The sequence below is a fragment of the Canis lupus genome, chromosome 30 (genome assembly GCF_003254725.2).
Source record: "Canis lupus dingo isolate Sandy chromosome 30, ASM325472v2, whole genome shotgun sequence".
NCBI classification, from domain to species: Eukaryota; Metazoa; Chordata; class Mammalia; order Carnivora; family Canidae; genus Canis; species Canis lupus.
In genome coordinates this window covers 6,952,166-6,977,149 of record NC_064272.1, presented here as the reverse complement: position 1 = coordinate 6,977,149, position 24,984 = coordinate 6,952,166, and the positions used below count along the sequence as shown (strand labels likewise).

Here is a 24,984-nt window from a genome sequence, read left to right as displayed (position 1 = left end):
AGCTTTGGCAATAACCACGACAGCTTCAGCTGCAGAAGAAAGCAAAGTGGTGCCCTTTGGTCTTGGGTATCAGTTGGGAACCAAGAAAATTTGGTAGATTTTTAACTTCCTATTCTGAACGCATTTGCTTTTTTTTTTTCTTTTTCTTTCCCTTCTTTTTTTTCTCTTCAGTATTGCCTCACAGTATCCTTCTGACTTTAGAGACTTCATTTAAAATCTAAAGGTACATCTTTACATTTTGCTCAACACGTAGCTTTGGGTCTTACCCTGATATTAGCTCCCCCTGCGGTTTTTTTGACATATGATTGACACACAATAATGTGTATGTTTAAGGTGTGCAGTGTGATCATTTGATATATGTGTATATTGTACAATGATTATGACAATAAAGTTAGCATCACTACCACCTCACATGATTACTATTATTATTTTTTTACATTAAAAAAAAGATTTTGGGATGCCTGGGTGGCTCAGTGGTTTAGAGCCTGCCTTCGGCCCAGGTCATGATCCTGGAGTCCCGGGCTCCTGCATGGAACCTGTTTCTCCCTTTGCCTGTGTCTCTGCCTCTCTCTCTCTCTCTCTCTCTCTCTCTGTGTCTCTTATGAATAAGTAAATAAAAAATCTTTAAAAAAAGATTTTATTTATTTATTTGAGAGAGACTGAGAGAGAGAACAATAGGTGGGGGTGGAGGGAGAGGGAGAAACAGTCTTCCTGCTGAATGGGAAGCCCGAAGTGGGGCTCAATCCCATGACCCTGAGATCATGACCTGAGCTGAAGGCAGATGCTTAACAGATTGAGCCACCCAGGCGTCCCTCACCTTGCATAGTTAGATCTTCTTTTAGCAACTTCCAAGTATGTATTAATAGTGTTGCTAACTATAGTCACAACGCTGCACATTGGATCCCAAGAACTTATTTTTCTTTTTGTTTAAGATTTTATTTATTTATTCATGAGAGACACAGAAAGCGGGGCTGAGATAGAGGCAGAGGGAGAAGCAGGCTCCCTCTAGGGAGCCTGATGTGGGACTCAATCCCAGGACCCCGGGGATCATGACCTGAGCCAAAGGCAGATGTTCAACCACTGAGCCACCCAGGTGCCCCAGAACTTATTTGTCTTATAATTGAAAGTTTGTACCCTTTGACCAGATTCACCTCACCCCTTCCGAACCTTCTGACCCATGGCAACCACCACTGTACTCTTCATGTAAATGTTGGTTTGTAACCTTGGGAGCTCCCTGGGTGTGATCTGCAACCGGGCCCCATACCCAGAGGGCAGGGAGAGAGCAAAGAAAGAGGCAGGTCACTCTAGTTTGGCGAGTGCCAGTTTTAACAAGCAAGGGAACTTACGTACAAAGCTTGTTTTGGGCAGCCACAAGTCATCTGTGCCCATCTCTCAGAATTTTAAGATTTGTACAGAGGCCTTAACTATGCTCAGTCACATATACTGTCCAGATGGTCTCAATAACACCTTACTTTCTCCAGGCTATGTTCTTGAACAGCCTCCACTGTGGGAACAGTGAACAGAGTATACATTCCAAGAAGAGGGGAGGTAGGAAGGGGGTGAGGGCCACATATTGCCTGGGTCCAGCCCGAGGGTCAACTGGTGGCCATGTCCTTGTGATTACCTCCTCCAACAATGGGTTTGGCTTTTCTAGATTCCATATCTAAGTGAGATCACACCCTATTTGTGTTCCTCTGTCTGACTGATTTCACTTTAACGTAATGCCATCACGGTGCATCCATACTATTGCAAATGGTAGGATTTCCTTTTTTTTTTTTTATTGGCTTAATAGTAGCCCATTGTATACCATATTTTCTTTATCTATTCATCTATCTATGGATACTTAGGTTGTTTCCCTATCTTGGCTGTTGTGAATAACTGACATTAACTTTTATATTTAGAAATAAGAAAAAAATAACAGAATTATGTTGCTTAAGGTCTCTATTGAAATGAAGTAAATTTGCTGGTCAAAACCACACACACACACACACACACACACTCTTACAGAGGAAATAGTAAAAAGTATAGTCTTTTCACTCCCCTCTTTGTCTCCTTGCTGCCTCCTTTTTTCTCTTTCACTTCTTCTTGTGGTCCATCTAACTACATTTTTATAAAATGTTTTGTCTGCTGTATGACATGTGTAATCTAAACACACATAGTTGAATGGGTGAAATAACTTGAATGTTAACGAGCAGATAAATTAAAGTGCTTATTTAGTGCTCAGGCGATTATAACAAGAGGGAGGAATACATTCCTGCTCAAGATGAGAGATAACTATGTATTTCTGTAGCCTCTGTATCTTTTGTTTTCTTAATATGGAGAAGAAATCCGCTGTTCCTCATCAGTGGCGAAATATGTAAGTACTCATTAATTTGTTTGCCCTGTTGCATATTTCCTCTTCTCCTTCTACCATTAGGTTTCTGCTTCTCCATTTTTGCTTTGTTGTATTCCATTGTTTCTCCTCTTAGTTGCACTTCTTGGAGGGCAAATTGCTTGAATGTGCTCTGCTATAATGTGCTGTAGACACATTTAAAGGGAAGTATGGAATCAAGTTATTATAAGAATTTTTCTCTTCTTTGATGTTCAAATCCATTCTAATTGATAGCAAATGTTCTCCTGTAGCTCCCTGTGGAATTTTTAAAACATTCTTGAGAAAATACTAGCAGATATTTTAAATACTTTTTATGAATCAGCCTTATTGAGAGCTGTAAAAAGGATGAAGGATCAAGGGTATTATTTCCAGATTCTCTAATTTGCATACTTAAACTCAAGGGAACTTTGACTTTTTTGCCAACTTTCTTTTTCTTCGTTATCAGGCATTCCTCTCCTTCATAGATGCCAAACACCCACAAACAAATGAAACTTTTGCAACACTACTTTCCCCTCAGCATGGGAAATTTCCAACTTTGGATCACTTAAAAATTTACCTTTCTTTTATTGTAATGTTTCCTAATGATACACAGAATATACCTATCAGGGATACTTCTATGTGGGTTATTTTTTTATTGGTTTGTTTTAATCTATTTTGCGTATGATTCCTTTTCCTTTGTTTGGGAAATTTCTGACTTTGTGAATCTTAGTGGGATTCAGATCTTGTCTCATCATGGGATCTGGGAAGTCCCAGTCTTCAGTTTCCCAGCAGCCTTTGCCACAGGATGCCTGTTAGAGCTAGCCTAGCAGGCATACCCACTTTGAACCAAGGAATGAAGCACGGAGAGTAGAGAATCCACTCAGTGTGAGCAGTGGTGATAGAAATGTCAGTGTCCTGACGCAGCAGTTCCAGCAATGGCATCCTGTCTCTGGTGCTGTAATGTTGGTCAGGTACCTCAGCTCAGTAGCTGAGTGATCCAGGGGAAGTTGCAGCCTTGAACCATGCATGCAGCATGAATTTGGTTATGGTTGGTAGCCTCCTCTTGTTCCTGATTGTTTTCCAAAGTTCTTCTCTAGCTTTCTTAGTGATTATATGAGAAAAGTCAAGATTATTTCAGTTAATTTCATTTCTGCTTAAAGTGGCCAGTCTCGGTTTTGTGATTTCTATTTATTTGCAACTAAGAACACTGACTGGTGTGAAACTTGGCACCAGAAATGGTTGTAGGAAATGGAAACATAGAGAAATGGGGGGTGGGGGTCTGGGATTGGTTGTCTGGCTTAGTTGGAGCTGAAGGTAGTGAGAAATACAGTCACGCAAAGGATGAGACTCTTGTATACCATTAACATCCAATGGCAAATCAGCGAATAAATCATCTGTGAACTTCTAGAATGAATGCTTATTGAAGGAAAGAGGATTTTGGGAACTAAATGGGAGCTTCCATAATTAATGTGAAGGGATGAGCATCTGAAGGACTGGGATGATGTGGTAGCTGCATGTGACAGTGTTGGACAGCTTCAAGAAAGAGAATGTGAGCTCAGATCCCTATTTTTTTTTTCTCTAAGCATGGATTAAAAACTTGGGACTTTGCTGTGACTGCACTAAAAAAAAAAAAAAAAAAAAAAGCTCTATTGTCATTCAGAGTTGAAAAGATCAAAAGCCAAATGTAGGTTGCCAAATTAGTGTCAGTCCCTTAAATATAAGGGACCTTCACAGCTAGGTCCCTTATATTTAAGTTTGGGTATTTGGAGACAAAGGGTAGGACCCCAAGATCTAGAACAGGGGAATGATAGGGTTTGATAAATTTAGGGTGCCCTCGGTCCCCAGGATTATCAAGCCACCCTTGCTAATCTCTTTGCCTTTTCTGATGAGGTTACTCTTGTCTTGGCTGAATTTTGTGTTACCTGAAGAAGTTACATGACAAAGTTAGTTTTCTTTAGGCCCCATATGCCGCCTTCCCAGATCTAATACTAAACTAGCATGCCAGCATACCTCAAAATGCCAATGACAAAGTCAGAGCTAGGAAGTGCTAAAAAATTGCAAGATTTTGCCAACTAATATTGAAAAAAATCCAGAAACACATGAGAATGGACTTTGAAGATCCTATATCCAAAAAGAAAAATAAAATTTTTAGATGGGTTGAATTTATTCTTATGGGAGCACTTAATCAGAGGTTATGGATTCACTGTACAGGTGTGACTAAGTGACACTGATTCTACTTGTTTCCTTGATTGGTGAACCAAAACTTGGACTTAAGCCCCATGGAGATGCTAGAAATTCCTTTATAGACTGTAGGAGCAAGGAATTCAAACACTCAGGAAGATAAGATTGTTGGAGGGGATGTACTTTGGGTATTGAACCCCATGTTTTAACTACATCCCTTGAGAGACTCTTGATGAAAATTTCCTCAACAAAAGCTTGAGAGATACAGTGATGAAGGGCCCAATAACATCTTTGGGAAAAGATAAGGGGCCATTTCTGTAGGCCAGTGGTGTTGATAGAAGATGTTCAAGTTGAAGCAGGGCTCTCTGATTTTGCTAGGGATATTAGGATCCTGGGATGATGGAATTTATGTTGCAGCATCTTACCATCAGAAGGTAAGGTAGTCAGCATGGCTACCATAATAGGCAGAAGGATGGCCATTTTAATTGGGACGACCAGCAGGTGTCTTGGGAAGTAGCAATTGATAATGGGATCCCTGTGATTGAAATAGATAGGCACTTAGCTATGCTACTTGATTTTTACCTCTGGCAAACAGGCTTGATTTTATCTATTACAATAGGAAATCATAACCCCTCATTTAATTCCCAGACAAGGATTAGTTCATACGCCCAGTATCTTTTAAATGGGAGCAAGGTCAAGAACTTGCTAGATAAAGCCTTGCAAAAGAGCCCTGAGCATTTTTATTAGAGTATCTGAGGAAAAGGGAATATTAAGACCTCACAGAAATTAGTAGACACTTGTTCTGTTCAGGATACAGTCTCTTTACTGGAGCAACTCAAAACATGCCTTGATACTTGCTATGCATTTTTTAAATCCAACAAATGCTTTACCCCCCTTAGGCAAATCAGAGAATACAGTTTGCTTTTATCTGATAGGAGCAGCAGAATAACTTCATCGCTATGTCACCATTTTTTCTATAGGTTTGTTGACCATCACTCAGGACACTATGCTAGTCCCATGTATTGTGACATGCTGATAGGATCCAGAGAGTAGGATATAGCAGGTACCTCTGATGTCCTGGTTTAAGATACCTGTGTACTAGCAGGAAGGAGACAGTCTAGATGGTCTGGCATCCATGCAACAGCGAAGTTCCATTCTCTGTCCCTCCCTCTGACACAGTAATGCTCACCATGTTGCAGATAATTTATTTTGTCGTGAGAAGTAGTCCTGAAGGGTCACATGCTAATGTGATGAAAATGAATAAAGGGAAAAGTAGCTTAAGAAATTCATGGTTCCTGGGCAAAAAATGGAATTGCTGGATAAATTAAAGTAGAAGGTTGCATTTTGGACACGGGGCTAGTTGATGAAATCTGTAATATGCTCTATGTAGGTGTCGCCAAGTGAAATTCCTTCGGAGATCAGGAAGGGTACATAAAATGTATGAAATGGATGAGAGTAAGACAAAAAAGAGAAGGCTTGTCCTGGGTGATTAAAGAATGTACATATTCTTCTCTAAGGCATTTATTTTTTTTAATTTTTTTAAATTTATTTATGATAGTCAGAGAGAGAGAGAGAGAGGCAAAGGCACAGGCAGAGGGAGAAGCAGGCTCATGCACCGGGAGCCCGACGTGGGATTCGATCCTGGGTCTCCAGGATCGCACCCTGGGCCAAAGGCAGGCGCCAAACTGCTGTGCCACCCAGGGATCCCTTCTCTAAGGCATTTAAAGGGAATTTCAAAACACTAGACTGTCCAAAAGAAGAATATTGGTTGGTGATGCTATTATGACAAAAGCAAGACAGAGTGATCCCATATGGTGTAAACTTTACTCACCAAATGGGAGATAAAACTGTACCATAGGATAAAAAAGGATGTTAAGCCACAGCGTGAACGCATACACGTGCAGCACATACCTCCCTGAGAAAAGGTATTTATTTCATTCATGAACAAGTATTTTGTTAAGTTCCTATGTCAAAATGCTTTTTTAGGCTCCAGGGATGAAGTAGTGAAATGATTAGTCAAAATCTCTGCCCCATGGAGCTTACATTCTAATGGGAGGAGGTAGGCAACAAATGAATTAGTGAATTAGGGAGTATGTGAAAGGTGCAAGTGCAATCTCTGTAGGGAGAGAAATCAAGCAGGGAAGGGACATGTGGAGTGCAGGTCTGAGTGGACGCTGTGGTCAGGGAAGGGCTCAGTGAGCTGACGTTTGAACCAATGCTTGAAAGAGAGAATGAGTCCTCAAGACATCTGAGTTGGAGTGTTTCGGGAAGATGGACAGCTAGGGCAAAGGCCTTAAGACAGGTGCATGCCCATTGTCTTCAAGGGACAGCAAGACAGCAGGCAAGGTGGGAGGGAGCAAATGATGAGGGAGGTAGGTGATAAGGACCAGAAGGTGGTAGGGGAGCCCAACTCCTAAAGGAGCTTCACTTTTACTCCAAGGGAGGTGGGGACCACTGGAGGATTCTAAGCAGGAAAGCCGCCAATGATTGGACTTCCATTTTTGATAAAATCACCCTGGGTGGAGGAAACTCAGTAGGGCAGCAAAGGTAGGCAGAAAGAACAGTTTAGAGGCCCCGCAGCAATCTGGTGAACAATGAGAATGTATTAGGGTGGAAGCAAGGAGGAAGGGGGAATGAATTAGATTCTGGATATATGTTGAGGTAGAACAAAAAAGGTTTTCAGATACAGTGTCTATATGGTGGGAGAGAGAAGGAAAGGAAGCAGGGATGACTCCAAGCTTTCTCACCCCAAGCAACTGGAAAGTTGGAGTTGCTATTAACTGAAATGAAGATCGTGGGAGGAGCAGGGTTAAGGGTAAGATCATGGGTTTGATTTTGGATGTGTTAAATTTCCGGTGCATGTTGCATACCTGAGTAGACATGTTAAATAGGAAGTGGGATATGAGTTTAAAGTTCGAGGAGGTGTCCAAGCCGGAGCCATATGTTTGGGAGTCAACACTCTGTAGGGACGTGAGATCACCAAGAAGCAGAAGAGAGAATGGATCCAAGGACTGGGCCCTGGGGCATTCCACAAGGTAGGGGAATTGGGGAAATGAGGAAAAATTGGCCGAGGAGCCTCTGAAGTAGCAACCAGTGAGGAAGGGAGAAAATCAGGAGGGAGGGACCCCTAGGTGGCTCAGTGGTTGAGTATCTGCCTTTGGCTTGGGTCCTGGGTTCAAGTCCCGTGGGATGTCTGCTTCTCCCTCTTCCTGTGTCTCTACCTCTCTTTCTGTGTCTCATGAATAAATAAATAATTTTTTTTTTAAAAAAAGAGACTCAGGAGGGGGCAGTGATCTGGGAGCTCAGTGAGGAGTTGTCAGCTCTATCTGTGATAAGTCGCTAGGGACCTGTGAGATGGGGAAGCAGGCCTGGGGAGGACATGGGTTCTTGGGACAAGAGCAATTTTGGTGCAGCTGAGTGGCTAAGTCCTGTCTGGAGTGGGTTTAAAAGACAATAGGAGCAGATGGATCTGATGACAGGAAGACCATTTTAAGAAATTGCATTGGAAAGAAAATGAGAGAAATGGAGAGGGTGTGTGCGGCAATGAACTTGAGAGTTGCGGCAGATATGAAGGCGATCTCCTGGCATCTGACATGTTCATACCTAGCACTCAGATATGAAACACATGCTAAGGTAAATTAGAAGGTACATGTGTTATGGTTTCAGTTTTGAAGTAGTATTAAAATCCCCAATGAACCTTCCATTTCACATATTTATTAGAGTTACTACCATTTAAAGATGTTCATCTGCACTGGCGTCACAGTTATAAATTGTTCATTTTAATATGATGAGTTAGTTATAACTAATTATGCTGTGGAATGACAGACGCATGGTAATTTCTAAATGCACCATTAATTTTAACAAGTTAGTGATGACAATGTCAACTGGCTCGGTTCATTAGTGGATTCAGCTAAATAACACATTTTGGTAACTATAAAAACCCGGATTAAGTGTAATCTATTGTTTTGGTATTTTACGAGGGTTGTCTGGGTAGGGAAGATTTCAGACATTAGTAAGGGAGTTTACATCCAGCAAATGGAAGTGCTTATCTGACTCTGTTTCTCTCTGTGTTCCTATTTTTATGCATTTTGTATTTTTCAGCCCGTCCTCTTTAAATTATTATTAAGTGATTTAGGGGAAGTTGTGTTTGTGCCTTGCATACTTGAAGTTAAAACATTAATTTGAAATTTGATTAAAAGGAAACAAAGGCTGTTCATTATTCTGTCTGACTTCCAGAAATAGTGTTTGCTATATTATAAAATCAGAGAGTACAGAGATTTAAAGTTTTTACTGCTTTTTTTCCCCTAATTTCTTCATCCAAGCTATCTTAGCATAGTCAATGAGACGATGTTTCCAATGCACTGCGCTGAACACCGACTGTACTTGTTGGTCTCGATACCATCCACATTCCATTATAAGTAAGTGACTCAGCACCCCACCTGGTGCACAGGCTGGAGCTCCTTCTATTCCATCACTGAAAATGAAAAGGGGCAATGTTAATGTGACATGATCATGATTCATGCCCCAGAAAAGGTAGAGACCCTATTTTGGCTTGTTCACTTGAAGTATTTATCTATGAATAAAGAACCTTTTGGGGCTCCTGGGTGGCTCATGCAGTTTAAGCATCTGACTCTTGATTTCAGCTCAGGTCATGATCTCAGGGTCATGAGACCCTGCTTGTGATTCTCTCCCCTTCTCCCTCTGCCCCTGCCCTCACCCTCTAACCCTTGCTCTCTTTATCTTTCTCAAAGAAATAAACCTATTTAACGAATCTTTTGAGAAGGCTCTTTCCCTATAAATACTTATGAAAAGAAATAGTTTTCTGCATGCTTATGAAGCTCTCTATATAAGTGCACGAGTTGGTTTCCATAATTAAGCCTAACCACAATCAACGGCTGTGATTATTTGTTCTATTTTCATGGCAGACCAAATTAAACCTCTGTGTCAGACTTACAGTGAATGTCACAGTGATAGGCCTAGAATATAGGAGGGCTTTTTAGAAAGCCTAGAATATAGGCTTTTTATTGCCCTCAGGAATTTTTGTGAATCTGAAGCATTTTTCCTCAGTCAGTAGGCACAAAGTTGGTGGAGGCTTGGAGGGACCAATCCTTGTTGGCATTGTCTTTGCCCCTGGGACCAGTGAGTTGTTGCCTGTGGAGGGCAATATGGAGAAGAAGTATCTTTTCCCTTCAGCCAATTTGTCCGTCTATCCTTGTTGGGAATCTGAAAGGTTAAGAAACTCTCAGGAGTTAAAGAATTGTTCTCTGGTGTGCCCAAATCATAAATGAAGAGCCATCAGTTGATTAAACCATTATCTTCCAAAGCTGTATGGGGAGATCAGGGTCCAGGGGGCATAGGATGCATGGGAGAGAAGTGGACTGGCCTATATTTTGGGAGCACTGGCTACTAAGGGGACAGAGTGAGACCACTGAGTTGAATTTACAGGAGCATGTTGCCACTGTAGAAGGTGGAGGAGCACGGAAAGAAGGTTTCATGTAGCCAACAAACCTGTGCCTGTGTCCATCTTGTGCCATAGGCATGGGGCACAGAGATGAGGAGACCTGGTCCCAGCCTCGAGAAACCTTATATCCATCAGGGAAGGCAGACACAGAGGGTGCTGTGCTGATGTGACCTGGCAGTCCAGGTTTGGGGGTGCAGAAGGCAGCTGTGACCCCCAGGAAAGGGCCTCTTGTTCACACTCCTGCCTTGAGTTTATGAAGTGAAAGTGGTTCTATTAGGCTGCTCTGCTGTATGGCATTTTCAGATGTAGAATAGAGTGTGAGAGGGCATGTCCCAGTACCATGCTGCCACCAGAGTGCTCCCCCTGGAAGATGGAAGATGGTCAGCTCTTCTAGGCAGCTGCGTGAAGACAGGGGTATGAAAAACCCTAGCTTTATATTCTGGCTTAATTTTTTGATTAGCTCTGGGCCTTGCACTAAAGACATTTAATTTCTCTGAGCCTTATTTTCCTCATCTGTTGAATGTAAAGAGTGATTTCCCAGTTTCTCCCATTGGGTAACTGGGAGAATGGAATGGGATAATGTACGTCGGCATTCCTGGTATATGGTGGATAGTCGAGGACTATAAACCCTGTCCACTCCATGGCCCCAGTGCCACTGACCAAGGACCAAAGGCTGGTCTGTACACCTGTCTGACACGGGGCTGATAACCAGCAGAGGAAGTGGAAAGTGTTATCCCTTTGTTTTCCCAAAGGAAAGCCCCTTGCCCTGTGGAAGGCAAAATTAAATGTTTTATCATTCAAGAGAGACGATGCATCAAACTATTTAGATCTTTCTGAGTTTGGATCCAACTTACTAAATGGCTTTTTTGTTTGACTTTTAGAGAATGTAACTTCCCACAGTTTGGGTCAGAGCAAAACTTGGAAGTTACTGTCCACAGTATATGATCCTTATTGTCGGTGGTAGCATGACTTCACTTTCAGAATGACAAATGTAAAAGGACAGTTCACTGAGCAGCAATATAAAGAGAGAGCTTCATGTTTATGTAATAACGTTGGGCTTTGTGTGCTGTACAGAATGTACAGCGGTAATTAGATGTTTCAGATACATGTCTAGACAGGATAAAGCTGCAGGAGCACTTGCTCAACCCTGGGAAAAGCTACAGGTCGCCTGTTTGTGACCAGAAAAAGCTCTCCTTGATTAACAAGTTAAATGTGGAGTTAGCTCTCTGGCGCTAGATTCACACCCAAGAGGGAAATTAGATCTGATGAGATTTGACAGGACCCATCATTTGTAGGACTCGACTAGGCCTAACTTTGTGACCTGACTTGAGGGTGCTCCAAACGGCATCTCTCAAATATCTTTCTACCATCCTGCTACAGGCCCAGATGCCCGTTCTAAGAATCACCCCTTTGATTAAGTCATTCTGATTTGAAGAGGCCCCACCTGTAAAATGCGAGCTTGTCCCTTGGGAGGGTTACATGGTGCCCTTGCATTGCTTGGTCTTAGGGAGAAGAATGAGGAAATGCATCTTAGGATAGGTAAGTTTGGATGTGAGGGCAATAGGACTTTTGAAAAGGTTTGAATTGAGGATATTTTTTGAGGAAGGTGTGCTCAAGTGGAGAGGGCTGATGGGGCACCATGAGGTCTTAGGGTACTCAAGGGAAGCGAGCAGAAAAAGCCGGGGTTGGCAAAAGGCAAGTGTCCTGTGCGTGCCTGCACACAAAGCAAGGGACAAACCTGGTTCACCTACCTCCCTGGGCTTCACGACTCATCTTGAGCCCTGACATTATTTATTATTATTATTTTTTAATTTATTCATGAGAGAAACAGAGAGAGGCAGAGACATAGGCAGAAGGAGAAGGATCCTGATGCGGGGCTTGACCCCAGCACCTGGGATCATGACCTGAGCCAAAGGCAGACAGCCACTGAGCCACCCAGGTGCGCCCCCCCACCCGACATTAATTATTTTAAGCAAAGATAAACATGTCTGGAAACCAGCCCCTTTCTGGGTACTGTTCTGGTCACCACAGTACCTTCCTGTACTGATGACTTAATAGTGTCTGCCTGGAAGTGTAAACTTTCCTCCTGCTTGCCCTGATGACTGAAGATGCATGTTCCACCTTTCCTTCCTGGGGGCCCCCTCCCGCACCTGATGGCCTCTGGAGCCCCCACACCAACCCCTGCAGCGCCTAGGGTGATTTGCCAACTGCCCGCAGGTTTTAGTTGTTCAATCATTTGCAATGCCCCGCTCCCCACAGGCCAGGGGGACCCTCCAAGCTTGGAATGTGTGGGCCCAAGGCTCTAACCTCCTGGGGGCACCATCCAGCCACCGCTACCAGCAGCTTCCCACTTGCAGCCTGGTGCTGCTGGTGATGGCCTGGCACGCCGTGCACTTCTGCTTATGGGGCACCAGCAGGGCGCTAGCAGCCCCACCCGTGTTTCTCACATGCACTGCAGGTTGCTAGTTGGTATTCCTCACCTCTGGTGAGGAGCCAGCCAGTCCTTAGTGTTTCCCTTTCACAGTTTAGAAATTCTAGGCTTTGGGAGGCCAAGTGATTTGTCCAAAGGGGTGAGAGACCTGGGATTCCAACTTAGACACATCAGCCTCCCTCTACTACTACATGCTGTGGCTAAGACTAGTTCTTCTTCATCTGGAGGCTTCTCTCTCTCTCTGTCTTTTTCCCCCTAAAATGATAGCATTTAGCCTACAGAACACTTAACGTGGGGAACTTTTCCAGCCAGAGCACAGATGGCTGTGGGGGAACAACAGGGAGAAAGGCTGCTGAGGCCGCTATGCTGCGGAGGCACGTCCTGTGTTTGCTGGCCTAGCCCTTTGCTTTGGTCCCTTGGTGGGTGCTGATGTAGTGGGGTCTGCTGCTGTCTGACTCCCTTAGGTCCCAGGCGTGCTCTTGTTCTCTGCCCACCCAGAACCAAGGCAGGCCTCCCTTTGCTTTGGTAATAGACGTGCCTTAGTACAGAACGCCATACCATCACATCTTTTATATCCGGTGTTTGTCTTTGTCTTTGTTTTTTTTGTTTTTGTTTTTTTTCCTGTTTATCTTGACACTCAAACCTAAGCCATGACCTTGGCTTTCTCTCTGTGGCTCCAGTTCGTATTCTCCCTCCAGCTCTGCTACCTCTGGCTGCCCTGGGCAAATGTCCTTCCCCCTAGGACTCTAAGGGATTTTCTGTGTTGATCCTGCCTCTTGGCAGGGGGTGGGGGTGGGGTGGGAGGTGGGCAGGTGGGGGGTGCTCCGCTGTTCTGCGAAGCCCTGAGCCCTAAGGCTCCTGAGGCAGCCCTTTCCCTCCTTCGGCCTTACCAGTGCTTGCCCTAGCTCTGCAGTCCCTCTACCCAGCTAGCATTGCCCTGTGGGCCTTTGACCAATTTGCAGAGGCTGGGGGTGGAGCTCTTGGCCCTGTGCCCCTGGCCCGGGACAGCTCCAGCTGCTGTGTCTGAAGCCCTACCAGGTCTTGGGAGCTGTTGCTCATTGTGGCTGTCTCAGTCTGGAACAGCAAAATCTGAGGCAAAAGCTTCTTTGCTGTCACTTAGCTCGTGAGAGCAACACCAGAGAAGAAGTGGGGGAAAGGGGTGAGACAAAGAAGGCGGGAAAATAAATATGGAAGGTGTAGGATTGATCTGGCTACTGTTTGCTAGCAAGTATAATTTCTTGTCTGATCTTATGGGACATCTTCAGGGAAAATCCCTGACGGTGACTACATTTTACAGCCATTCTTCCCAGGAAGGAGGAGACAGGGTCTTGCTCACTGGCTTCCCTCCCCTCTTGGTCAAAGTCTGCTTCAAGGGCCAACTTGTACATCTAGTTTGCACAAGCCCAGGAGTGACCAGCTGACCACATCATACCTGGTTACCAACCCACACCTCAGCAGCAACAGAAAGGATGGCAGGCCGGGGGGAGGGGGGTGGGCGTGATGTGCTTATCAGTGACACAGGGGCCGAGGTATAGACATCAGCGGTGATATCTGGATCCGCAGCTGTGGGGGCAGGACGAGCTGTGTTAGGTCCCCTTGGCCCAGCAGCAGGCAAGTGCACAGATCTGGGTGATGGTTAAACTGGATCCTGTCACATTGGAACATTTTAATGTCAGTGCAGCTTGGCTCCTGGGCTTGTCTGTGCTACTAGGAGCCTTCTTGTCTACTCAAGGAAATATTCAGTTTCCCTTTCCAGTTCCTAGAGTGGAGCATGTCTCAGAGGGTAATCTCTTATGTGGGGGAGTGGGATCCAGCTGAGTGTTCTCTCTGGTTGGGGGTGAGGTACAGGATCTAGATAATGCCACAACAGAGGGACATTTCTCTCAGCAGGAGGAAGAGCTGTCCTTGGAACAGCTGATGAATGTGGCATTGATCATGTACTGAGGACCCATGTCTCCAGAAGTGCTCACTGTCAGAGGCTGGAGATCTTAGCCAACCCATCAATAGGCCTTGTGAGGCCAAATACTACCTTCTAGGTCATGACATATCTCTACCTTGTTTCAGCTCTAATAGATTGCCTCCTCCATGCCCTTCTGCACTGGGTGATCATTTATCTTCCTTAACACCTGTTGGATATCTTCCTCTGACCTGGCCTTAGTGAGCCCCTGTTGGGGGTGGTCCTATAGTGACCACAGCCCAGTAAATGCCTGTTGAAGATACCAGAGACGGAGTTCTAAGGTCACCTTGTCTTCAATTGGCAAGCTAAGATGATGGCAAGAAAAGTACTTAAATTTCTAGAGGGGCAATCCTGTGGGCATACAGAGGTTCTTTAGGTTTTGATTATACTGAATTGTTTTTTTAATTTAAAAAAATTTTTTTTTCATTTATTTATGATAGTCACAGAGAGAGAGAGACAGAGGCAGAGACACAGGCAGAGGGAGAAGCAGGCTCCATGCACCGGGAGCCTGACGTGGGATTCGATCCCGGGTCTCCAGGATCGCGCCCTGGGCCAAAGGCAGGCGCTAAACCGCTGCGCCACCCAGGGATCCCCTATACTGAATTTTTCGAACTTGATTCATCTTTCAGGTGACCTACAAAATCAAGATGAGACTTGATCTGGACTCTGGCCCGGGTTAAAACATTTAAATAGCTAATGGCCTTCTTTGACTTCTGACCCCATCATGGCCTCCCTTGACCCAGCTAATCTCTACATAATAAAAATAGCCTTTCAAATTGAGAGTAGGGAAGACCATGTAAATGATTTTAATAATTGTTACTATCCAGTAAACCATCAATGTTTCGTAGTTGAGAGGGGGAGTTAGTTGCACTCTAAGGAAGGTACTGAATATACCTCCCCAGAGGGTGGAGGGTGGGCAGGTGGTCCAGCCCACCAGAAAAAGTGATCAGAAAAAGTTCTTTGTGTACCAACTTGCTGTGTTTGTCTTCAGCAGCCTCCTGGCCAAGCTGGGAGTATGGGGTGCAGGGGTACCTGGCTCCTTCCATCCAGCTGCAGACCTTGAACCTCAGCCTTGTTTCTGACAAGGATGTAGACATGTGACAAAAGGGCCATTCCAGCAACTTGCTCAGAACAGGGGGAATCTGATCCAAGCGGATTTACTGTCTCTACTGCTGTAAAACAGCAAGTGCCAGCAACCCTCAGATGAAACATTTCCACCAAATAGAAAAATTAGAGCCCCTTTTCAAGTCATCCTGTTAGAAATCAGAGGAGTGAAATTGGTCTGGCTTTCCTTTGAGCACATCTGCACCCTTCTGACTAGGTCACCAACTAAAGCTCAGTTCCTGGCCCCCTCACAAATGGCAGGAATTGAGAATCCCATTTCCTGCGTCTAGCTCTTCCCATCTGTGCTCACCCTTTCCTTATGCACTGGGATCATGCTGGCATTCCACCCGTCTCATCCTCAGAGATGGAAACTGGAAGTCTGGAATCCTGATGCCAGGGAGACCTGCTCTGGCACCTGGGCTAAGAAGAACCATTACGGAATGTTCTGGGGCACAACAGCCTTTCATCAGGCAAACCCATTGGGCAAAACCTTCCAGGCTCTGCCTCTCCCAGCTGTTCGGGGATGATCAGTGGCTTGAGCAAGGGCGATGTCCTATTCTGCATGGCCACTTTGATATGCCAGGCCCCACATAAAAGCAGACTTCCAACACCACCCCATCACTCACACTCTCACCTCAGAGCCACTTGCCTTGACCTATTTCACACTCTGTATTATTCTATCCACAGAGCCTCCCAGCTTCTGACCTGGGGGCTGACTCACTTTCCTGTTTACAGCCTTGCCTCAACCCTCCTCATTCCTAATGTTTTACATAGTTTCTCTGGCAATGACCTTTGCTTCCCTTTTGACTAGGGTTCAGATTCTCCTCTGGCCAGACAGCCTCTGACTGTTCTGGGTAAAAATATGCCAGATCTTACCTGGCTCTCTGTACCCGTGGTCCCTTCTGTGGCCTCCTAAAAGCATTATACCTGCCAGACTGGCCTGTATATGGCTGGGGTAGCCTCAGTGTCAGAGAGGAAGGTAGGAGAATAGAATAGGGAGGGAAGGACCTAGGAAGGACAAATAAGCCCTTTCCTTCTGTGAAAATTTAGCACTATGGATGTAGACATTAAAGGGAACATCAATCATTTTACCCCCGTGAGTTCTAGATTTGCTCAATCTCAAAGGGTCCCAGCAAGTGATGTGAACCTTTTGAGGCCACATGAGCCTGTTGGGAGTATGTAGATAGTGCTTGAGAGTGCCACTCTGTATTCCAAGTAGAAGTCCAACCTACCATTCTATCCCCAGGTGAATATTTTCCAACAAGTACTGCTACCTACTTTTACTTCTCAATTAATTATTCAGTGAGTACTCAGAGTAAATGGGATCGGTGAAGTTTGGATGGCTAATCAATGAAGTTGGCCATATGACCTCACATTGATTCAGTGTCAGGTCCCTTTCTTTTCTTTTTTTTTTTTTTTTTTTTGTCAGGTCCCTTTCTGATGCTGTGCATGTGGTAGATTTATTTTGGGGTTCCTGCTCTGCTCACGCCTTCTTTGAGAAATCCCCCTTACCCACAGCCCTGCCAAAAATATCCCGTCAACCATGTTCATACCATGTGATGCTCACCATAGGTGACTGGACCAGTGATGAACACTTGAAACTAATCCTGATGGTCCTTCATTGTGTCAATGACCAACCAGGTCATCTTGCTTGAAAACATGAGCTCACAGATGTAGAGATCATTGCTAGTCATTGGTGGGTACTAGACTTTTAAGGTGATGTTGGCTAGAAGCAGAGTCAATTCATGCATAGGCAATCTGGGGTGGTAAGGGAGCAGAAAGAAAGCATTAGTAAGCAGAGACAGCTCATTTGCTGAGGGAAGGATGCATCAGACAGCAGGGAGTTAAGACCACAGGGACTCAGTAAGAGGTGGAGCACATGACTTAGGTTCTCATGGCTTCCCAGCTCCAGACCCCCAAATCTCTGTCCATCCTTCATCTCTTGCTTGCTGGTGTCCATGAGATGACTTCTTAGATCCAAGACCAAATCGTCTCTACTGCCTGAGAGAGTTTTCCAGACAAGAGAAAGCTAAAGGAGTAGATCATTGCCTGACTTTTCTTTAGATAAGGATTTCTGTTCCTCATGGCTAAAAAAACCTTGATTAAAATAAACTGCTACTTAGGTGTTGCCAGCAGTGGCTGCAACAGAGAGTTGTAAACTTTTATCTTGGCAATTAAGGAAAGGGTGGAATATTTCCTACTTACTTATTTTGAAGTAGAATTTGATGTCATCAAAAAGCTATTTACATCCATATTCTTGTTGTTAATCATTTTGGACATTCTGACTTTTCACTCTTTTCTCACTTGTGATAATCATGTTGGCTTTAGAGGGTGTGTCCTTAGGAACTCAGCATTTGTAGGGAAAAAAACCCTCCACAAAAACCCAATATCAGACATAAGCTTACATCAAAGTAGGCAGGATTGGTTCTGCTTATTTATAATAGTGGACTTTCGAATGATCTGCCCCAGAGACATAATCTTGATTGCCTTGTCAACAAACTCAGTGTCCAAATAGCTGGAGTTTTTATGGCTGGGGAAACTCCATATATATAGCATCAGAGGAGAGGCAGGGGTGAAGGTGAGGTAATTCAGTCTATGATCCATCTCCCACAATTACAAGCTGCACTCCTCATCAGATTTAGCTCCTACACCAAGTTGGTGTTTACCTGGGTGGAGAAGTGTAAATAGTGGGCACTCTGGGAATGGAGTTGAGGGTTGTCATTTTTTTTTTTTTCCCTAGCTGAAAGAGAGGTCACTATGTAAGTTTGTATAAGATACTATGCTGGTCTGGGTAATAAATTCAAAGTAAGGTAAAATATTCTATGGGAAGAATTGTCATGTCTGAGGGAATGGGCAGAAAAATGAATGTCATTTGGAAAAGGATACTTAGAGAGTGGTAGAGGGAGAACTCATTTACAGTGAGAGGCTATGTAGCCTAATAGTGAGGCACGTGGGCTCTGGACCTGGACCACGTGGATTCAAATCCTGGGTCTACCACTTAATTGGCTGTGTGACCATGGACAGGTTACTGAATTTCTTGGTGCTTCACTTTCTTCATCTATAAAACAGGAATAACTATAGTACCTACCTCCTGGATTTGTTGTGAAGATGAAAAGAGATGCTACATGTTGTACTCATAGAGTGGTGTCTGGCCCCGAGTAGGTGCCTAATAATTGCTAACTGTTACTGTTTTGTAAGACTTCACCAGGTGTGTCAACAAGACCAGCAAGGTGTGTGAGAACTAACACCACAAGTATTCTATCTTCTTGTTTTATCGAGAAAATCCAATATGTATCTTCTTGTTCTATCGAGAAAATCCAATATATTTACTCTCTGGCTATGGAATATGTGTGCTTTGGCTAAAACAAGAAAGAAGGTGCATAAAAGGGCTAGTAAAATCAGGATGAGAAGAGAGGGGCTTTCATAGAAGGAGGGTAAATAGATTGGGTTCTGGTCTGGAAAAATGAAGACTGAGATGCACTGTGATGAATTTTGTGAAAGACAGGAATAGCATGAATAATAACTTGTTTATGAAATACTGGAAAATTAGAACTGGCATGAAAGATGAATACTTTGAGGTGAATACTTGAACAGATGGTTACTTGACTGTACTTGCTGTGAGTCGTTTAGTTACAGAGCTCATTAGCTCAGGAGTTTCAAAGCAATTTGGATGAAGGGTATGGGTTATGGTCCTTTAACTATCAATGATTATTAGGGGTGTTTGGGATAGAACCCTAGTTTGGTCTAGTGAAGCATTTGTAAATTCTGTTAATGTAGTATTTGCAGTTGCAAACCACCCAGCAACCTTAATTCACTCGATTCCCATACCAGTGAGTTACTGAGTTTATACCATGGGCAAGTCTCTGCAGAGAATCAAAAGATGAGAAAGACGGCTCATGGTGAAGGCTCTGATCTGTGTTGCCACCCAGAAAACACTGTGGCTAAATTAACTTAATTTGGAGGTTTAATATAGTTGGTTCATTTTTACTTATAATGTCTTGACACCAGGCAATTTTTGGTTATTTTTTGAGTTTGGGATTAGTATTGTGAAGAAGTTAAGGAAATAAAAGTTTCTTTCTGTAGGGCAGCTGTGGGGCTCATGAAATTGAGCTCAGTGGTTGAGTGTCTGCCTTGGGCTCAGGTCGTGATCTTGGGGTCTTGGGATCCAGTCCCACATCAGACTCCCCGCAGGGAGCCTGCTTCTCCTTCTGCCTATGTCTCTGCTTCTCTCTGTGTTTCTCATGAATAAATAAATAAAATCTTTAAAAAAGTTGTCTTTTTGTTATTGTATTGCTCTCCTAAATTCTGTCAAGGATGCTTGAATGTCAATAGAACGTTTATTCTTTCTTTTATTTTTCACAAAAATCAATTTTAGGGCTAGAGGTTAATTTGGAGACCATCTTCCTCAATTCCTCCTTTCAGTGCTGAAGGAGATGGGTCCTGGGTGACATACACAAGCTTGGACCAAAGCCCAAGTTCTAGTCATCTGTGTTTTCTTTCCCATCAGGCTGCTTCCCCCAGAGGATCAGGGTGATTGTAGTTGAGCTTATTTCCGTGTACACACAGACTTAAATGTGTTATGTTTTATCTTGGAGCACCCAGACTCAAATGTGTTATGTTTTATCTTGGAGCACCCAGAAGCCAAATTGGCTTCGATTTACTGTGAAGCCAGTGAAGCTTAGGCGTCAGGCCCCTCACTTGTATGAGCCTTGAGCGAGGAGAGGAAGCTAGGTTGTAATCAGGAAGCATTTCTATATAAACATTTCTGGTAAATGACCTAAAGAGAGAATGTAAGAGATGGACCTGACTTTCCAAGGCTCCAGTAATTTATTGTGATCTTTCTCACATTCTAAGAAAAAGAAACTCACTTGTGTACCTATTTCCTACTTGTAATGCTGTATTCTTTTTCTTACAGAAAAGTGTTCTCTTCCTGCTGCAAGATTAAAAGTTTCAGGTTCTATAAAACCTCAGTTTGCTTCTGATGCCCAAAGATATAATCAGTTAGAAATTTCATTTTACTATTTCAGATTTTGATTTTTGAATTAATTTTTATTTAATAACTTGAATACATTTAAGTTATTTTTATATTTTAATTTTAACCTTTGCTATAGTAATAAAGAAAAAGTTGCGTTAAAAGGTTTTAAACAAAAATGGTAGCTCCTTGTCCCATCCTTCCCCACCCCTTAGTTTTGCTCTCCAGAATCAAGCATTTTTAATTCCTTTAGCTCTTTTCTCTCACTTTTTACCTTTATATTGTTTAATATCTTGCCATCTTAATTGATTTGTTTTATATCAATTTACAATAATACAATAGTGTGGTATTATTATTTAGTTGTATGTTGGCTTCCTGTAATAGATTTAGCTTTAACTCTGAACATCCCTTCTCTCTGTTCTTATTTCTCCACAATAGTCAAATCACAATTTTTGGTTACCTCCATCATCACTATTTATATTATGATGACCATTTAAATATATATACAACAAAAGAAAGTAGAATCCTATGGTATTATTCTTTTAAGAGAGGGGTGGGGGTTGGGACAAAGGGAGAAGGAGAGAGAGAATCTCAAGTAAGCTCCACACCCGGTGCTTGAGCTTGATATGAGGCTTGATCCTACAGCCCTGAGATTATGACCTGAGCCAAAATCAAGAGTCAGATGCTCAACTGACTGAGCCACCCAAATGCCAGCTATGGTATTCTTTCTTGTACAACTTTTTGTTTAAAGTTAATAATTATCTTATTTTCTTTTGCTTAATTTTCTGTTACCTCTCTGAAACACTACCACTCCTTTCTTTTTGTATAGCTTTTTGTTTTCCCCAGAGTCTGTAATTGCTTTGTTTTTCCTTTTATTTAATTTTCTGTATGTAGCCAAATAGATCATCAGAACTACAAAGCATCTATTTTATCAGTATTGTTTGTGGAAGTGGTCAAATATACCAGATAATCTACCAATCTTCCACATCCTCTTCCTCTCCAACCTCTCCCCCAGACCTCCTTCATCCTCCTTCTGCAGTATGAAGTAATATTTTTTCTAGTGTCTGGAAATTTATATGATAAGCCTTTGGTGAGAATGTTTTGTGAAGATGACACTCAATGGATCCTTTTGAAGTTTCAGGGGATTATCTAATCATTATAAGCACTTTTATGTAACAGTTTTATATAAGCAGATTTTGAAAGTGTGTTTTAAATACTACTGTACAAGGATTGCCTTCATTTTCTAGTTGACAAGGTTTTTGAAGGGAGTTCTCCTAATAGTGGATAAAGTGCCACATCTGGATGCCTGAAATGTGATTAAAAGTAGGATTTGCTACTATCTAATTCAAGTCCTATTTTTTGGCATGTATATTAACCTCAGGGTGAATTACCTAAAGTTTGAATCCTAGATAATTATTAAGAATATATTCCCAATTTCTCTTTATTCTCAAACTCATAATGGCACTTGCCACCATGAAAACTAGTTTTTAATATATGGAAGTTAAATATAGTTTTAAAACAAATTATATTTTAAAAATTTGTTTTACATACTATTTTTTGTTAGCTGCATTAGAAGCATTACACAATAATAAGGAATTAACTATACTTGTTCCAATAACACCTTCCCTCCCTGATACCTTAGACATGCAGAACATTTTTGGTGAATTCTTACTGGGTCCTACTAAGTAGGACAACACATTGTTTTACTTTACTGAAGTAGAAATTAAGGCCTTTGCAGCAATTCATGATTAGGTTTTCTTATGGAGACTTTTTGTTCTTAGATAATGCATTCCCCTGTAAAGGAGGATTAGTGTTTTCCTAAATGATCCACTATATAAATCGGGAATGGTGCTGATTCTTTAGAGAAGGAAAAATTATTTTCAGTGTTTTCCAATATATTTTAATTCCATTCCTTTTGAGATTGATGCAATTCAAGTTGCATGCTATTCAGTTGAGTTCTTGTGGAACATAGCTCTATACCTTCATTTGATTTATTTCCTGAGACATCACTGGAAGAAAACAATGTTTTTGAATCCTTAAGATCTTGGTTGAAATGCTCAATCCTGTTAGCCTCTACAAGCAGAGATTAAATGTCTGTGATCAAGTCCTCCTCCCAGAATGCACCGTTATTGGAATGCCCCTGGCGTCTGTCTAGATCTGTAGTTTTGAAGTAACTACACATCTCAGGATGCACCACCCCTTTGCCCTTCCTTTTCTGTCTTCAGTTGTATTGTCCACTGAAAGCTGTGGACAGACATAGGGGAGGTAAATCCCCAGGGGCAGGTGTAGGCTGACTTGTTTGCCTGAGATTTATTTTTCCAGATTTTTAAGAAATTGCTGGGTGATGGGGTTCACACTGAGGAGTGGTGGAAAACAGGGAAACATCTACTGGAGATTATGGCAGGATTTCTAGCTATTTATCAATGGGCTGTTTGCCTACTTCCCTGCTTGATTTCCCAAGACTTATAAAGTTGAAGGTGGTTTTCTGTTATCTCCATTTCATGTCACTTGCACGTGTATAGTTAACTAGTGATTGATTTGGTGCAGTAATTTATTTCCATCAGTGCTAAGGGGCTTTCCCCAGAATTTCAGTATGGATGGTAGATTCTAAAGCGATTCTCTAGGGATTCTGTGCATTTCTCCTGACATTTTGGATCCTTTAAAATGAATGATTTTGCTATTTGGGTATTTTGTGTAAGGGATTTCCTGGCACTTGCATTTATACTGTATTACTGGCAGTTTATCAACAATATATGTGTTTACTCCATCAATTGACTATGGAAACATTTGGTTTGTTTCATCAGTTAGATTCAGCATCACTTCTCTCTGAGGAACAGTTAAGGTGTCTTCTGGATGAATGCATACTCAAACAGAAGTCTGTGACTAGACTTTCTTCAGAAAGAGAAAAGGAAGACATTGAGGATATAACACCGGAGGTCCCCTGTCTTTCCAGATCTATCCTTTCTGAGCTCCTAAATGGGTTAGAAACAAAATTCACAGAGGTGAAAGATGCAGATGTGCTGGAGAATGTGGAATGTGAAACACGTACAGGCTACTATCTCACCAAAGCCTTGACTGGGCATTTCACATCCCGGGCTCTTGTCATCGAAGCAGAGAATTTGAAATGCCTCCAACTTTCTGAGGACAAAGTTATTTGTGACACAAAAGACTATTTTATGTCGAAGACCCTTGGCATTGGAAGACTGAAAAGGCCCTCTTTCTTGGATGATCCACTGTATGGCAAAAATGTGAGCCTTTCATCTGAAGACCAACATCTGAAAGTCAGCCCTCCAGAGAAACCAGAAATGGGTAAGGCTTGGAGAATATATATGTTGGTGTGTAATTATTACTCAGCCTCTCAATATAAATGTGTTATAGTTTAAGGTAGAGCAGGATAAGAGGTATGTTTGTAGGTCACAGATGGTGTCAGTAGCATGCAGCATGACAATTTATCCGTGTTTGTATGAGAGCAAGATTGAAATTAGTACTTTTATGAGATACATTATTCCTAATGGTAATTAATACGTATTCTTTTTTTAAATTTTTATTTATTTATGATAGTCACACACACACAGAGAGAGAGAGAGAGGCAGAGACACGGGCAGAGGGAGAAGCAGGCTCCATGCACCGGGAGCCCGACGTGGGATTCGATCCCGGGTCTCCAGGATCACGCCCTGGGCCAAAGGCAGGCGCTAAACCGCTGCGCCACCCAGGGATCCCAATTAATACGTATTCTTGATGGTTATACAGAAAACAGTTATGATTTCAGAATAAAACAAATTAGTTTCAACAGATGCAAATAATTTGAATAGATTTGCTTAGTCTTTTAACTTCCACATTTCAGGGATGGACATTTATTCCATGGGATGAATTTGTAAAATGTGAAATACATTTTATTATTATTTTTTTTAAAGATTTTACTTATTTATTCATGAGAGACATAGAGAGAGAGAGAGGCAGAGACACAGGCAGAGGGAGAAGCAGGCTCCATGCAGGGAGCCAGACGTGGGACCCGATCCCGGGTCTCCAAGATCACACCCTGGACTGAAGGCGGCGCTAAACCGCTGAGCCACCAGGGCTGCCCTCCATTTTATTAGTTTCTATACAAACTTCTCATCCCAGCTGTGTGTATATGCTCGGTATTTTGTCTGGATACAGTGTTGCATTTTACAGTGGTACAATGGTACAGGTGGACATTTTTTGACATAAATATTCAATTACCTATGTTAGAAGTCTATTTAAGTAGACTGAACCTTTTCCTCTAAGGTAGATTACTCTATTGAATGATCTATTGATTATTTTCTATATTGTCTACTAAATTTATGTCGATCTATTACTATCTCCATGCTACTTATTAAACCTAGAATCTATTAATTCTGAACTAACTCCTCAGTCCCATATTTTTCACTGCCTCCCAGATAGCTAGCTCCATGTGGTTATGGCCTCAAACTGTTTTCCTCATCTTTCCTTTTAACTCAGATTTTCCTCTCCCTTCTGTTTCTTCAGTCACCCTGGGCTCAAAATTTGA

At 42.6% G+C, this 24,984-nt stretch overlaps 1 protein-coding gene across 10 annotated transcripts in view; it reads left to right on the top strand.

The window, feature by feature from the left end:
• Positions 1 to 24,984, top strand: part of FSIP1 (fibrous sheath interacting protein 1) — a 194,340-nt gene that overhangs the window by 156,715 nt on the left and 12,641 nt on the right. For all 10 annotated transcript variants that reach the window (XR_007407420.1, XR_007407429.1, XR_007407426.1 and 7 more), the window contains one exon: positions 23,261 to 23,765. Coding sequence is in view for 1 of the 10 variants with exons in the window: in XM_025473235.3 (XP_025329020.1) it covers positions 23,261 to 23,765 (505 nt within the window). In the remaining 9 variants the exon portion in view is untranslated. The remainder of the gene's footprint in view (positions 1 to 23,260; positions 23,766 to 24,984) is intronic.